This window comes from Bison bison, unplaced genomic scaffold, assembly GCF_000754665.1.
Source record: "Bison bison bison isolate TAMUID 2011002044 unplaced genomic scaffold, Bison_UMD1.0 scf7180017864279, whole genome shotgun sequence".
Lineage (NCBI taxonomy): Eukaryota > Metazoa > Chordata > Mammalia > Artiodactyla > Bovidae > Bison > Bison bison.
In genome coordinates, this window is record NW_011494851.1 from 1933958 (window position 1) to 1951577 (window position 17620).

At 40.0% G+C, this 17620-nt stretch overlaps 1 protein-coding gene across 3 annotated transcripts in view; it reads right to left on the minus strand.

The window, feature by feature from the left end:
- The window catches only part of EPHA5 (EPH receptor A5), a 398564-nt gene extending 381893 nt beyond the window's left edge, over window positions 1–16671 (minus strand). For all 3 annotated transcript variants that reach the window (XM_010848896.1, XM_010848895.1, XM_010848897.1), the window contains exon 1: window positions 16498–16671. In XM_010848896.1, the coding sequence (XP_010847198.1) occupies window positions 16498–16657 (160 nt within the window). In that variant the 5' untranslated portion in view covers window positions 16658–16671. The remainder of the gene's footprint in view (window positions 1–16497) is intronic.
- Window positions 16672–17620: the final 949 nt, after the last annotated feature.

The following is a 17620-nucleotide window of genomic DNA, read 5'->3' on the forward strand; positions in this document are numbered from 1 at the left end:
TGATGCTGTGAAAGTGCTGCACTCAATATGCCAGCAAATTTGGAAAACTCAGCAGTGGCACAGGACTGGAAAAGGTCAGTTTTCATTCCAATCCCAAAGAAAGGCAATGCCAAAGAATGCTCAAACTACTGCACAATGGCACTCATCTCACACGCTAGTAAAGTAATGCTCAAAATTCTCCAAGCCAGGCTTCAGCAATACGTGAACCATGAACTTCCAGATGTTCAAGCTGGTTATAGAAAAGGCAGAGGAACCAGAGATCAAATTGTCAACATCTGCTGAATCATGGAAAAAGCAAGAGAGTTCCAGAAAAACATCTATTTCTGATTTAGTGACTATGCCAAAGCCTTTGACTGTGTGGATCACAATAAACTGTGAAAAATTCTGCAAGAGATGGGAATACCAGACCACCTGACCTGCCTCTTGAGAAACCTATATGCAGGTCAGGAAGCAACAGTTAGAACTGGACATGGTACAACAGACTGGTTCCAAATAGGAAAAGGAGTATGTCAAGGCTTTTTTGTCACCCTGCTTATTTAACTTATATGCAGAGCACATCATGAGAAATGCTGGGCTGGACGAAGCACAAGCTGGAATCAAGATTGCCGAGAGAAATATCAATAACCGCAGATATGCAGATGACACCACCCTTATGGCAGAAAGTGAAGAGGAACTAAAAAGCCTCTTGATGAAAGTGAAAGAGGTGAGTGAAAAAGTTGGCTTGAAGCTCAACATTCAGAAAGCTAAGATCATGGCATCTGGTCCCGTCACTTCATGGGAAATAGATGGGGAAACAGTGGAAACAGTGGCAGACTTTATTTTGGGGGCCTCCAAAATCACTTCAGATGGTGACTGCAGCCATGAAATTAAAAGACGCTTACTCCTTGGAAGAAAAGTTATGACCAACCTAGATAGCATATTGAAAAGGAGTCACATTACTTTGCCAACAAAGGTCCATCTAGTCAAGGCTATGGTTTTTCCAGTGGTCATGTATGAATGTGAGAGTTGGACTGTGAGCTGAGCCCCGAAGAACTGATGCTTTTGAACTGTTGTGTTGGAGAAGACTCTTGAGAGTCCGTTGGACTGCAAGGAGATCCAACCAGGCCATTCTAAAGGAGATCAGCCCTGGGTGTTCTTTGGAAGGAATGATGCTAAAGCTGAAACTCCAGGACTTTGGCCACCTCATGCGAACAGTTGACTCATTGGAAAAGAGTCTGATGCTGGGAGGGATTGGGGGCCGGAGGAAAAGGGGATGACAGAGGATGAGATGGCTGGATGGCATCACTGACTCGATGGAAGTGAGTCTGGGTGAACTCCAGGAGTTGGTGATGGACCAGGAGGCCTGGCGTGCTGCAATTCATGGGGTCGCAAAGAGTCGGACACGACTGAGAGACTGAACTGAATAGAAGTAGAAGATATTAGGAAGAAGTGGCAAGAATACACAGAACTATACAAAAAAGATCTTAACAACCTAAATAAACACAATGGTGTGATCACAAATCTAGAGCCAGATAGCATGGAATGCCAAGTCAAGTGGGCTGTAGGAACTATCACTAGGAACAAAGATAGTGGTGGTGATGGAATTCCAGCTGAGCTATTTCAAATCCTAAAAGATGATGCTGTGTAAGCACTGTACTCAACATGCCAGCAAATTTGGAAAATTCAGCAGTGGTCGTAGGACTGGAAAAGGTCAGTTTTCTTTGCAATCCTACAGAAATTCAATGCCAAAGAATGCTCAAACTACTGCACAATTGCACTCATCTCACACGCTAGTAAAGTAATGCTCAAAATTCTCCAAGCCAGGCTTCAACAGTATGTGTACCTTGAAATTCCAGATGTTCAAGCTGGATATAGAAAAGGCATAGGAACCAGAGATCAAATTTCCAACATCCGTTGGCTCATCGAAAAAGCAAGAGAGTTCCAGAAGGACATCTACTTCTGCTTTATTGACTATGCCAAAGCCTTTGATTGCATAGACTACAACGAACTATGGAAAATTCTGAAAGAGATGGGAATACCAGACCACCTGACCTGCCTCTTGAGAAACCTATATGCAGGTCCGGAAGCAACAGTTAGAACTGGACATTTAACAACAGACTGGATCCAAATTGGAAAAGGAGTATATCAAGGCTTTTTGTCACCCTGCTTATTTAACTTATAGGCACAGTAATCATGAGAAACACTGGTGTGGATAAAGCACAAGCTGGAATCAAGATCGCCGGGAGAAATATTAATAACCTCAGATATGCAGATGACACTACCCTTATGGCAGATAAAAAAGAACTAAAGAGCCACTTGATGAAAGTGAAAGATGAAAGTGAAAAAGTTGGCTTAAAGCTCAACATTCAGAAAACTACTACTACTACTACTAAGTCGCTTCAGTTCTGTCCAACTCTGTGCTACACCATAGACTGCAGCCCACCAGGCTCCCCGTCCCTGGGATTCTCCAGGCAAGAACATTGGAGTGAGTTGACGTTTCCTTCTCCATCAGAAAACTAAGATCATGGCATATGGTACCATCACTTCATGGCAAATAGATGGGGAACAGTGACAGACTTTATTTGGGGGGACTCCAAAATAACTGTAGATGGTGACAGCAGCCATGAAATTTAAAGATGCCTCCTCCTTGGAAGAAAAGTTATGACCAACCTAGACAGCATATTCAAAAGCAGAGACATTACTTTGCCAACAAAGGTCCATCTAGTCAAGCCTATGGTTTTTCCAGTAGTCACGTATGGATGTGAGAGTTGGACTGTAAAGAAAGCTGAGCACCAAAGAATTGATGCTTTTGAACTGTGATGTTGGAGAAGACTCTTGAGAGTCCCTTGGACTGCTGGATATCCAAACAGTCCTTCCTAAAGGAAATCGATCCTGAATACTCATTGGAAGGACTGATGCTGAAGCTGAAACTCCAATACTTTGGCCACCTGATGTGAAGAGCTGACTCATTGGAAAAGACCCTGATGCTGGTAAAGGTTGAAGGCAGGAGGAAAAGGGGCCAACAGAGGATGAAATTTGGATGGCATCACTGATAATGGACATGAGTTAGAGTAAACTCCGGGAATTGGTGATGGATAGGGAGGACTGGCGTGCTGCAGTCCATGGGGTCACAAGAGTCAGATACCACTGAACTGAACTGAATAGTGACTGAACTGAACTGAACTAAATATAATCTCTAGATTGTGGATGCAACTAAGAGCTTCCACATAAAACACACTTGATTTATTTCCTATCAATTTATTTGTTGTAGGACCCAAGGCAATTTACTTAATTTCTTCTTCCCAACCCAATCTCGAAGTAAACTGAAATAATAATTTCCAACTCATGGGGTTGTTGTGAGAATTAAAGGAGATTATGTGGTAATAGTTTTCAGAGCAGTTATCATTATTATCCCTACCATCTAGAAGAAAAATTCAGTTCAAATAATTTATAGCTCAGTAGAATACAGTATTAACCCATTGACACTTCTGATATATTTATTAGCATTTTTAGAGTAAATAAAAAATATGTTCAAGGGCGATAGATAATTAAATATCCTAAATAGACCCTGGTTAGAATTAAACACACTAACTAGACATTAACTAAGCTATACTTAAAAAGCTATTCATCATTATATTTTAAAACTTATTCTTTATAAATCTATTTTTCAAGTTATTCAGTTCACATAGTTGATGGTATGCATTTTACTACTCCTTTCCCTGCAATCTTAAGAATTCCTACCAAGTTGAAAATCTAAAGTGCTTCATAAAGTGACAGTTTAAATTATCCAAGAACTCTAAAAGAAATGAAAGTAAATTTCACCCCCTCCCCAGAAATTTAAATCATTAAGAAACAGATGTTTTACATTAACAATTTTTCTAGAGATAAGGTAAGTCATTCTTAAAGCAGAAAAAGTTGTTTTTATGTTGGTTGATTGTGGCTCAAGTCATAGTAATTCTGAGAATTTGTCATAAGAAAGAGGGAGAAAAACAGTCCTTGGTTACAACATAAAGAGATAGTGACCACTGGAAATATCCTAGTTATTTCCTGTGTGAAAGTGTGAAGTGTTACTTGGTCAGTCCTGTCCTACTGTTTGAGACCCCTTGGACTGTAGACCCCCAGGCTTCTCTGTCCATGGGTTTTCCCAGGCAAGAATACTCGAGTAGGTTGCCATTTCCTTCTCCAAGTGATCTTCCTGACCCAGGGATCATTATAAAGAATGCTTTATAATTTACAATTAGGCATAAAGACCAAGATTACCTAGGTTGGAGAAGAAAATGTTTCCCACTGGGCACCCAACTGCACTGAGAGCCTGGCTCCCCCACAGGAGCCTGGAGTGCAAGGACTTGCAGGGAAGTGCCAGGAGAGGTGGGCCAGGAACAAGTTACTGAGAGCTGTGAATTCAGGCTCAAGGACTTTAGATTTTATCCTGAGGACACTGAAGAGATGCTGAAGGCTTTACCCAAGGAGTAAATAAGGGCTGCTAGAGTAACTGAACTGAAATCAAGTGCTTCTCTTGTGGTATTTCCATTTACAATAAATATTAGACAGTACTAACTAACATAGAAAATTAGACCCTGCTAAATGTCAGAATGCCAACCCACACTGCTTTTTAAATAACACATGGAATATTTAACGCTTATATAATGCTTGATGTGTACCAGAACTTTTATACAACACTTTGTTGACATGAACCTAATCTTTACAACTCTATTTGTATTCCCATTATACAGAAAAGAATACGTAGACACAAGGAGATTTTCCAGCTTTCTAGGTTTTCAAGGTCACACAGCTCTAAGTGGTTCAGCCAGATACCAGAGTTTATGCTCTTAAACCAGCCTGCCCCACTCCCTTTTAAAGTGGAATGCTGAATTCTGCAGTTATGAGACTTTGGCTTTGAAATTGGTTCTAATTTTTTACTAGATCAAATTATCTTGTTTCAGTTCCTTTGTTTATAGGAATGATTTATCTAATCTATCCTACAGGATTTTTTATGAGATTCTCATGGAATGAGGTAGGTTAGCACATTTTGTAAACTATAAAGCATTTTAATAACATAAACTATATAAAACTAATTATAAAATATTTAATATTGCTATGTATATAAGGAGGGAAAAAAGTTGTCGGGAGAGTTTCTGAATGGGATTACAGGTATACAGAGTTAGGTCTATAGTGTAGCCTGGGCCGGGGATTGAGAATTGGGCTGCTTACACAAGAAAGCAAGAGAAAACAATTTAAAAACTAAAAAATATGTGGCCTAAAATAAAAAAGAGGTAATGTGGAGGAAGGGATCTTTACCTTGTGCTAGTGGGCAATGGAGGGGAGATGTCAACATGGGAATCAATCAGTGCTTAAGAGTCTGAAGACAAGATTAAGTATTTAGTGGGGCAGCGGTATGGGGGGCAGGGGGTGGAATGAGAAGGATGATTGAACATGTGAACAAACAGCCTCAGGACTCCATTTGAATTTTTGTATGAACCTTTACTCTACTTCCCACTGTCTGTGATATGGGCCATTATTTGGATGGTGAGGGCAAGAGTCACTGGGTATTGTCAATAGTCTCCCCTTTTTAAGAGGAGTTGACAAGAGCAGAACTGGAGTTGGATTATCTGGGTTTGAATGCAGATTTCTACCATGCTAAGTCACTTCAGTTGTGTGCAACTCTGTGACACCAGGCTCCTCGGTCCATGGGATTCTCCAGGCAAGAATTCTGGAGTAGGTTGCCATGCCTTCCTCCAAGGGATCTTCCCCACCCAGGGATCAAACTCATGTCTCTTTTCTTTCTACTGCATCTCTTTCTACCACTTTTGGATTTGTAACCTTGGGCAAGTTATTTAACTGTTCCCTGTTTCAGGTTCCTCATGTGTACAATAGGAATAATAATAATAATATAATACATATTTCCGAGAGTTGGGCTGTGAAGAAGGCTGAGCACCAAAGAATTGATGCTTTTGAACTGTGGTGTTGGAGAAGACTCTTGAGAGTCCCTTGGACTGCAAGGAGATCCAACCAGTCCATTCTGAAGGAGATCAGCCCTGGCATTTCTTTGGAAGGAATGATGCTAAAGTTGAAACTCCACTACTTTGGCCACCTCATGCGAAGAGTTGACTCATTGGAAAAGACTCTGATGCTGGGAGGGATTGGGCGCAGGAGGAGAAGGGGACGACAGAGGATGAGATGGCTGGATGGCATCACTGACTCGATGGACGTGAGTTTGAATGAACTCCGGGAGTTGGTGATGGACAGGGAGGCCTGGCATGCTGTGATTCATGGGGTTGCAAAGAGTCGGACACGACTGAGCGACTGATCTGATCTGATCTGATCTGAGGCTATAGAACAGTCTTTTGGATTCTGTGGGAGAGGGAGAGGGTGGGATGATTTGGGAGAATGGCATTGAAATATGTGTAATATCAGATATGAAACGAGTCACCAGTCCAGGTTCGATGCACAATACTGGATGCTTGGGGCTGGTGCACTGGGAGGACCCAGAGGGATGGTATGGGGAGGGAGGAGGGTGGAGGGTTCAGGATGGGGAACACATGTATACCTGTGACAGATTCATTTTGATATATGGCAAAACCAATACAATATTGTAAAGTTAAATAAAATTAAATTAAAAAAAAAACGAGAGGCACAGTGGGAGAACAGCTAAAAAAAAAAAAAACAATGGTATGTGGTATATCAGTAACATTAACTATAATTATTTTATATAGGTGGGTATACTCATGCATGCAGATACACATATACATTTCACAAGGAGATCAAAATACATCCTAAACTTTCCAAAATGCATCCTAAACTTTCTTAAATCTGCTTATGTTACCTATATAAAAAAGATAAGTCTTCACAAAATTGTAGTAAAACCTTTATGAAAATGTGAAAGGTAGTGTTTTCAAGTAGTATTTTAAACTCTGAGTATAATCAAACAGATCAGAAAATTATATATTTCAAACCAAAATAGAGGTGGCAAACTATAGTGTCAGACATGTTTCAGGAAACTTTTAAGTATTTAATTCTCTCAATTACCCACTTTCATAGCATCGTAAAGGTCACTTAAAATATACATTATATATTATATTAAATACTATTAAGTTTTTATGCTAGTAGTAAATATCTAAACATTTGAAGATATCTCTTGATACGTCTGTGGCTAGTGAGAAACATGTTGATGTTTGGCAGAAACTAACAGAATTCTGTAGAGCATTTATCCTTCAATTAAAAATAAATAAGTTTAAAATTTTAAAAAGAAGAAATGTTAAAAAAAAAAAAAAACTGACCTCTCCTTGAGGAATAATCAGGTAAAAGACAACATTTACAACCATGATCTTTGAACTGATGATTTTTGCTTTACTTCCTAACCAAACCCCAGTATTCAATATTAAATAATTAGCAAACCAGCTGAAAATTAGGACAACAGCATGTGACTGATTTTTAGCTCTATGGAAAATTTGCATATGCTGTTCCTTTTACTAGATTGTTTTCCTGTCCCAGATTCCATTCCAATGCAAGGAAGACACTAATCTGAGATCCTGAAAACTTGTCTTAAATAGCTCACATTTAGGAGTGGGGAAACCAAAGGGACTAACATTTGTTGTATACCTGTTTTACTCTAGGAATTTTACTAAGCAACATACATACTCTGCACATTATTTTCACAAGTGAAAATTAAGGGTTAACATTTAATTTTTAGTATGTGGAATCTGACATGGATGATTCAAGAACACTCACTCATACATAGTAGGGCTTGTTTCATGGTCTTCACATGTTCCCATTTTGTACTACCTGGTGAGAAGTAGTTACTGAAAAGTTCATTAAAATTAAGTTACAGGGCCCTCAATGACATGGGTCACTTCCATGTCACTGAGAGACCAGCAAAGTATTCATTAAGTCCATATTTCTGCTACACTTGCAGAACTAACATTTTTTGTACTCCTTTCCTTAAGGATGATTCCTCATATAGTATAAACTTAAATCCACTAAACTGCTGCTCCAGATGTTCCCTATATTCTACCGCTTACCTGGCAAGAAAAGCATTAACATATACGGACTCTGCAGCATTCTAACCAGCCACATTCCCACAACTTGCACATATGTACTGCTCACCAATTAGAAAATTATCACTGTCAACTCTCCACAACAATTATGTGAAGCAGTATCATACTGCAGATAAATGAACTGAGACTAAAACAAATTGATAATAATAACAAAATAAGTGTCCACCGAATTTAGATGGTAAATGATGGAGATGAGGGGGGACCAAAAAAAAACCAAAGCAACAAACAAAATACAAAAAAACACAATCTCAAAACAAAACTAGTTTCTTTTTGGATTTCAAAGCCAGAAGTTTGGTTTTGTTTTATCTTTTCCTTTATTTTTCTGTAATTCCATGCCATTTAATCCTTTCTCTGCTTCATTTTTTCAGGCTTGAATAAAATGAATTAAAAAAAAAAGGTGACTGAAAACGTGCAACATTAAATGGTTCTTTTGTTTCTACTTCCACCCCTACTTCCAGAAAAATCAAATATGATGTTTAAAATCCTTCAGACACAGCAGTTCCCAAGTATTTTCCTCTTTTCTCAGAAGGCTGGTTGTTCCTCCTTTAGGAGACTTCATGGCAGCATCACTACACTGAGAGAGAGAAGCAAGACCTCTGTCATCTTCCAAAACATGGGGCAGTGGCCGCACCTGTCCAGTCAGCACACAGGCCAAGGCTCTGGGTAAAAGCTACAACTTGGCTCATAGAGAGGGCCTGCTGTGGACTGCTGTGCTGAACTGGTGCCAGCCCAGTCTACCTGCTGAGTTTGTCTTTCCACAGAAAAGACATTAACAAGCGTCTTGGAATAGGAAGAGGCAGTCGGTGCAAAATAAATTAGTGAGCTGTGTGTATGTGTATGTGTGTGTGTGTGTTTTAGTTGCTTAGTCATGTCCAACTCTTTGCAACCCCATAGACTGTAGCAGTAGCACAAAACTGACCGATAACCTAAACTCCTGTACTTCTGACTTAAGAATCCTGTAAAAAATACACAGCTTGGTTTGCTACAATCTACTCTTTAACATTAACGACTGTGTCCCATGATTTATTTAACAGAAGACTATATTGTCTGATCACCCCTACTTCCTTGTAGGTATTAGAACTCACAGGCATGGATGAGCTAATACTCCCTTATTTTGCTCTGACTTTGCATAAATGGAGTATCTGACAGGGGAGGAGGGAAGGAAAGAGGGAGAGAGAAAAAAAGAAAGGAGGAAAATGAGATAAAGAGAAAGAGAGTGGGAAAGGGAAAAAGGAGATGTGACAGATGAAAATAAGAGTGTGAAATTATCATAGAAGATAAAAGACACTACCCATCTCAGTGAAAGAACAGACTGTATTTTCTCTAAATCTTCCAATACTTAGCCGGAAACATGTTTCCAAGTAGGAACATTTTCTCACAAAGCATATGCAAAACATTTCAACCCTCCAGTTTTGGCTCTTTGATTTTTCTCTTTTTTTTTTTTTTTTAAAAAAACAAGATCATTTACTTAACAAAGTTAGGAGCCCAGTTAGTTAGAACCAAAGATGTGTGTGATGGATGAAGAAGACAGCCTGGGCAACCGTCCAGCAACTGTAACAGAATTAGAATCATCACAGACACTTTAATCCCAATTATTTCATCTGTGGGGTGTTTAATGCCACAAGTATTTGAAATGACTCAACAAAACTGTGGAACTTACAGAGAAATAAAAGAGAAATAAATGAATGAAATAAAATGAACCAAAGTTATTTCTTTTTTCCATGAGGCTGGGGTTTATATCTTCAGAGTCAGTAAAACAAATGTCAAAATAGAATGTATATTTGTGTGTCTGTGTGTGTGTGTGCATGCAACTATGGTCTTTTTTAGTGTTATAAAAAATAAAGCCCAAGTACTTTTATTAATATCAAGCTCATAGTGATACCATCTTGACATCCCTCCCTACCTTTCTTTTGAAAAGCTTCACCACAGTCTTACCACATACCCCATAGGTAATCCATGTGCACAAACCACAATTATCAGACCAAGTTCCTGCACTCTGCTTAATAAATGCACAGGAATAAAGCCATGGACATTGAATCACTGGAATGCATGACCGAGGGTCAACTTCTGATCAATGAAATTTTGTATATTCTAAGAGTTTAAGAAATAGTTTAGATGATATTAATAAAGTACCATACAAACTGATCAGAGACTAAGGTTGTGGAATCTACAGTAAAAAAAAAAAACAAAAAAAAACCTAGAATAAAGCTTGTCATTGAGATCTTAAAAACACAAGTCACACATATTTTTAAAAAGGATTTTTGAGCATGTTTTAAATGACAGAAAGGTCTCTCTATGTTTTCTTTAAATTGCTAAAGATTAAAAAAATCATTAAAATTTTACCAACAAAAAATGGCAGCTGGTAATAAAAGTCATCATGCTAAGCCACAGAGTTTTCAAAAACTCCAAGTAGTGCACTTACTAAATTAGTTTTATTTTATAGCTTTGCAACACATGGAATTCTCATTAGAGATACTAGACGACAAACTTGAACTTTTAGAAAAAAATGAAAGATCATAAATCCTGTTTCACCAGACAGTACTTATGTACCTTGCAGTATTTCTTTTTATTTACTTTTTGCTTTACAATTACATTATACAGGCTAAGAAATTTTTAAGATGATAATGAAGTAAGTTAAAAGGGAATTTTAAAATCTCTATTTCTCATGAGATTCATTGACTAGAATTATGTTTTAAATCATTCAATTAAGTGTTTTCTATTGCTGTTTTAATATAAATTTTAAATTAAAACCTTTTCTTATTTTATGTGATTAGAATGAGGGAAATGAACAAAACCTATACACATGAAACTCCAGTGTCAAAAGAAAAATGTAAATTCCAACTGAATTTTAATATTCAGGAATACCTGTACCACTGTTTGTAGTTTGATTTATAAATAGCTATTTCCAGTACAATTTATGACATCAGATCGTACTATTTCTGTGGAAAGTTCTCTATTACAACACCTTGTATATGTTACCAAAATGTATTATAAAAAAATGAGCTGTTGTCCAAAATTTGGATTTAAAATCCTTAAAACATTTTTCTTATTCAAAAGTCAATTTCTGTCTTGTTCAAACACTTTAAAATCTATTTCACTAATTCTGAACAAACAAACGTCTAGAGAGTCCAAAACTAAAACAGGAACAGTAAAGCTATGATAAATGGAGACCCCCTAAGTATTCATGCTATTTTGGAAGTTAAAAAACAAATACTTAAAAATAGGTCATTTACATTTTGATATAACATTTTCAATAGAACCAACAATTCAGTTAAGATTTTCACAGTGAATAACTATCAAATCTTCCAGTTTTCTAATTCCTATATAATAATACTTTCAAAAATGTTATGAACAGATCAGAGAATCTCCAGTTATTCATTCCTATATTAAATATATCTTACTGAATAAATTTATTTTGTTTATTATTTGAAAGTTACATTTTATTAAACTTTTTGTAAAAATATGAACTTCTAAATCTATTTATTTACTTATTTATTAAATCTATTTATTTAAAAAAATAAAATTATTTTTTAGTAACCTTTTTACACATTTATAGAAACATAAGTGTACCATTTAGTCTGTGATAGAATATATGATACATTTTTTAATGTCAATTAAAAATACCATTAGGAATCTTATGTATACAATAGATTAGGATAACACCTTTGAAGAAATCACTACCTATCCAACTGATTATATATATTTTGATTAAATAACTAAATATGCATTTACCCAGTAAAGCATACCAGTAGGAACTATTCTCTATAGATAAATACCTACCCGCCAGAGATACTAGAACAGCAAGAATCACTGAATCTCTATTGTAACAATTTACCTTTTTAGCTCTCATATTGCTTTTATAGTTAATATCACTGTTTCTGGAAAGAAAACAAAAGGACAAATACTGCAATCAATTTTTAATGATTTACAAGCAAGGCTGAATATTGGAACTTGAGTTAATTTTGTTGCTTCGTGAAAACTATAGTAAAAGTATTTTAAGATTATTAAAAATATCATAATCATCTTTGAATGATAACATATCTTTGCTAACTTAAGTTCAACTTATTCGTTAATAAAATAAAATATATCTGCTAATTTAAATTGAAAAAATAAAGTATAAAGACTAATCAATTTTTACAGCCGTTTTTTCTTTAAGTTATTAAGAACACATTTTTTAAAAAAAGAATATTTGACTCATAAAAGGAAAAATAACTATTGTTAGTTAATACAATCATGTACATCATATCCTATTTTTACAGTCAAAGGTAAAAAAAAAAATGAAAGAGAAATAAATTGGTCACTCAAGCAATACTTAAAAAAAAGCACACCAAACAAAGGAGATTCAAGTGGTCAAGTCAATCAACCAAAGTGTAGTGAAAATAACTAAAGCACTGACATTTTCTCTGCAGTAGCAACAATGAATAAAGTCTAATGTTTAATCAAATGTTTTGGGATTGTTTTGTCTATAAATAGCTATATCATCTCATTTTGATATTTCATGTAGAAAATGTCAAAGGATCACATTTTGTAAAGCAGAATGTTCATAATATAAATAATGGCAACTAACACGTTTCTAAGCATAAAAAAAAAAAAAAAAGAATCCTCTTCCCATACCATCTATATCCTATATGGACTTAGATAAAGAACTAATAATATTTACAAATGACAATATTATAATAAAAATAGTTTCAATCAAAGGAAAACAACCATTAGAATTGCTGAAATTGTTCAACCCTTTCCCCGCCTTATATGAGGATATGAAATCCTCTTACATGTCACCCTGACACCCAAGAAGATCTTTGTCTACCTCAAAAAAAGGCTTAAAATTTCAAGACCCAACCTTCTGCTCCCTATTCAAGGTTTATAAAGCAAAAAGCCAAAACTCTACATGGTGCCTTTCTAGTTCCAACAATCTATGATTCAAACAGGGGTAATGGCTCTCTTTTTTCCTTCAGTAGCATCCTGGTGAGGGAATAATTTTACTGTGGTTTTTCTGTGGGGTCCTGCCTCTTTATCTAAGGAAGTGAATTACAACCGGATGACAAGGCCACACAACAAAGCCATTTAGTTTTACAAATCTATTATGTCGTCCAATCGTTTTATGGGCCTGGTCCTATTATAAACCAAGAAAAAACCCTAAAACAAACTTTCTTCCTTTTCTTTATTTCCATTGAAAGCATCTACAATTTTATGATTGTTTTTCAAACAGTTCAGCACCCCTCCTCAATTTTTCCCCTCATGTGGTGTTTTTTTTTCTCCCTCAGAGTCCCTCCATCCCACTTCCTCAAACATACAAAACATTCAGAGACAAGAAACTGGACTTTTCAAATACAAACTGCTGACAACTGTCAGAAGCACTTTACTGGGACATTACTAACTGGAGCTTCAATGAATTAAGCTTGATTCACTGTGGGTGAATCATTTTCAATGCAGAGCTGTTCAGCAGTAATTGGCCAAGAATCCCTGCTGCGAAAAGCACTTGTCAAATAATGCTTGTTTACAAATATATCTCCCAACAGCAAAAAGTGGCAGTTACTGAAAAAGTTCAGGGCCACCTCCAATATTCATAACAGTGGACAGGCTTCCTTTACTTACTAAATCTATTAAATTTTTCACTTGTTGATACACTTGCTAATATTTGTCCTGCCTGATCAATCTTAGAGAAATGTTTTGCCTTCTATATGCCTCTGCATTATTCTACAATAAAACTCTTGTGTATTATACTGTAGCTCAAAGGTTTCTTCCATATGTATTCATGCCTAACACGTGTAGTAAGACAACTAAAGATATATTTACCTTATCCTAGAGTTCAAGCTAAAGAGTAAATTTTCCTCTTATTTCTATTACCCATTATATTTTAACATTTATTTCATATCAGTCCAAGATTCTAGATATAAATTTGACTTTTTCTGTTCAATTTTGCTTATTTATGTCAACCAAACTTAAATTTTAAACATGACTGGAGTACCAATTATAAAAGTAAACTTCCATTTATTTCTACCTGACTTGAAATTTTTTTCGTCACATAACGGGAGCATTCATAACATACACATATATAATGGATATGTACACTACAGTCTGAGAAGTCACAAAGCATCTATAGGTCGCAGAAAGCAACGTATAGAACAAGTTTTTAAAGGCGTCAGTGCATACGTAAAATCTTTCTTTCAAAGTTCTTTCAGAAACAATCCAAAGCAAACTTGAAAACTCCAATCTGAATATTTAAATAAATAAATTGCTGTTATAAATATCTTATATTCTTGTTCTTTGATTAGCATAGCAGCATCATGGAGAAACAAAAAGAACATATTAATAAAAAGTCTGGCATAACACTAACAAAACTGTTGGGCAGAGAAGGGATGAAGCAGATGAAATATACAAATACATACATATACACATATATATATGTAAAATTGTAACATTTTATTTATTACATAACATATTATTATGTAATATAGTGTAGTTACAAAATGTGCCCCAAGCAACAGACATGCTTTTATTTCTACTGTCTTCAGAACACTGGCTGGTAAAGTACCACTCACTGTTGGTTAGACCCCTGCAATCCCCATCTCACTGAAGCCCAAGTTTTACTGTTCCACTCGCTGGGTAAGGACAGCACAACCTGTGGGTATTAAGTCCGTGATGTCAGCCAGTCTTCAAGACTCCAGGTCCTCTTACAACACCACAGGAGACCTATTCTACTTCCCTGCTTCCCTCCATTTCCTTTTGCCTCTTCTCTCTTCAGTCTGGACCCTTATTCCCATTTAGCGCCACCCTCCCTGAGACTTCATTTCTTCCCTTTCTCTTAACCAAGAGCCACTACTCCTTTACACCTCTGCATATGCCCTTTCCCTCATAATACCTAGGAGAAAAAAAAAGAAGAAAGAAACATAACGGGAACACACGAAAGAATAAAATATTACTATTACTCTTTAAATCCAAACCGGGTTGCCCCTTTCAATAGAGTAAGACAGTTCATAAAAGGACTCCTAACCCTGTCATAATTCTCCGGACTTCTAACATACTAAAAAAAGGACACGACTTCAGAAAACACTTTTTCAACTTTACCAGGGAGGTTAAAAATGCAGACTGCTTGTGTTAAGCATGGGGTATTGTAGGCAGGTAAGCAGATGTGTAGGTAGGCGGATAGATAGATGGAGAGATAGATCGAGCTACATATAACCCCTAAATCAGATTTTTAAAAACAAATTTGGAGGGTAAAGACAGAAGCTCACGGGGTGGGGAGAGGAGTATTGATCCTTCCTGTTTTTCTCACGGTTCCTAGGGAGCTGGCAGCGCTCCGAGACCAGCTCAGCCCCTTCCCCTACAGCCAACACACAACCCGTGCAAGTCACGAGGACACACAGACTCCGCCGCTGCTGCTTCATCTTTCCGGTCCCGCGTCCCCTGCCCCACGAGTGGAAGAAAATTTTTAAGGTTCTGTGCTTCACTCGAGGCATCCGGGGCTCCAAATCGAAACCCCAACCTTCCCGCCAAGGTGGGAAGGTTTTTGATGTTTTCGTGATGGAGCTGACCACCCAGACCCCATCTTCTCGTAACCCACATGGGATCTAAGATGCTGCCCCAACCTTGGCTGGCTGCGCGGTCCGGGCGCGGGAGAACAGTGAGTGTGGCGGAGCTGACCCGGAGGCCGGGGGGGGGGAGCGGAGAGGCTTGAGCCCAGATCCGGGAGCCAAGAGAGCGGCGCAGGTGCCGCTCCCCTGTCCGCCCTCCTCTCCGGGGGCAAGGCGGCGACACTCCCCTTCCCCGAACCCTCCGCCTCCCGCGGCATCCCACCTTCCAGACTTCCATTTCGTCTGGGTGATCATACGACCCCCAAAGTGCGGCACACCCCCACAGTGTGAGGCGCTGTCCGTCTTTCTCCATCCCCCCTCCGGCGAGAAATAAAAGCTCTTACCACCCACCCTAGAATAGCAGCTGGCGATGCCCTAAATAACAGCTCCCAGAAGGCACTTTACCCCAAAATAAAAGCACCCAGCCACCCCCACCACCTTCCCCAGCCCCAGCCCCAAATAACGGTTTCTAAAAGCCCCACCGCTCCCGAGATCCCCGTCACTGCGCTTCAAACAGTTCCCACTCCTTAAAGCCCGAAATGCCACTTCCCCACACGCTTCAAGTGGGACCCAGCCGCACCCAGCCTCCCGGCGCGGGTCTCGAAGCCTTCTATCCTCCTGGCTTCCAACTTCCCAGCCCCCCCAGTCAGCCTAGGTCCACAGCCAGGTTCCGCGCCGAGCGCTCCGCGGCTAAAGTCAAACAATGCGAGTGGAGACGGCCGAGAACCGAAGGGAAAAGGCTAGCGAGAGCGGACGACCCATGGTAGTTACGGAAGAGGGGTGCGATTTCGGTCTCGGCGGCCACGTCCAGCTCGCCAGGACCCGCGCGGCCAGGCCCCGCCTCGCCCCTCCGCCCCGGGTCGCAGCGGTCCCCACCCCCACGGCTTTACCTTCGTTGCTGGGGCTGGCCAGGAGGGTCCGGAGCGCGGCGCACAGGAGAAGGCAGGTCCAGAGGGGCGCCCTGCGAGGTGCGGAGGAGCAGCCGGCCAGGGACGCAGGGGTGCTGGGGAGCCGCAGGCGTCCCGCACCCCGGGGCCCCGAGCCCCGCATCTTGTCCTCGCCGCCTCCGCCGCCGCTGTCCCGCGCCGCTCAGTCCACGGCTCTCGCCTTGCGGAGGGGGCGAGAGAGGCTCGCGGTTCCTCCCCGTTCCCCGTAGGCTCCTTCACCTTCGGGCCCGCGGTTCGCCCCAGTGCGGGGACCGCGGGGCTTTTTGTACGGCTGAAGTTTGCTTCCGGAGCCCCACACCGTCCTCTCCACTGGGGTTAAATGAAATACTAGTGACGGCGGACAGTGCAGTTCGGGACTGGACTCGAGGGTGTCGAGAAGGTCCCGCGTCCCGTTCTGTGCCTCTTTATAGACTTTTAAGGATGGAGGTCTTTGAAATGCCACTGAAGGGAGGGGAGGGGAGATAAAAGCTCCTTTTCAGTCTTCAGGGCTGAAATGGACGAAGGTGAGGAAAACAAGTCATCTTAAGAAGAAATTCTCGATAAAAAGAGGAGAAAATAGCAGGGTGGCTAAGGAGATAGGAAGAGGAGTTGGGGGAAAAAAACAGGGTCGGGGAAAGACAAGCAAGGCGAGCGGAGGAAAAGATCCAGAGAGTTCAAAGACGCCAGCAGAAGGAAATAGCTGCGGGCTGAGCACTGACGAGGGAGGGACCGGCTGCAGCGGCGGCCCGGAGCCCGGAGCCCGGAGGATCCCGCGGCTCCGGGAGGAGGCTGTGTGTGCGCGGCCAGGCTGGCGAGCTCGGAACTGCACCGCCACAGCGCGCTCCTGCTGAGTCTGGAGCTCTGGCGTCTCCTCGGCCTCCCGCTCTGCGCCTACCACCCTCCTCCCTCCTCCTCCTCCTCCTCCCGGCTCCCCCTCCCTCGGCTGCTCGCAGCCTCGCCAGTGAGAATCTACTGTAAGTGTGAGTTGCTTAAACGGAGTCCCACACCCGCGGAGGGAAGTAATCTGGAGGCTGCCGCGGTGAGTGTTGCCTAGCGGTGTTCGGGAGAGGCGCGTCTTCCTCCGCGG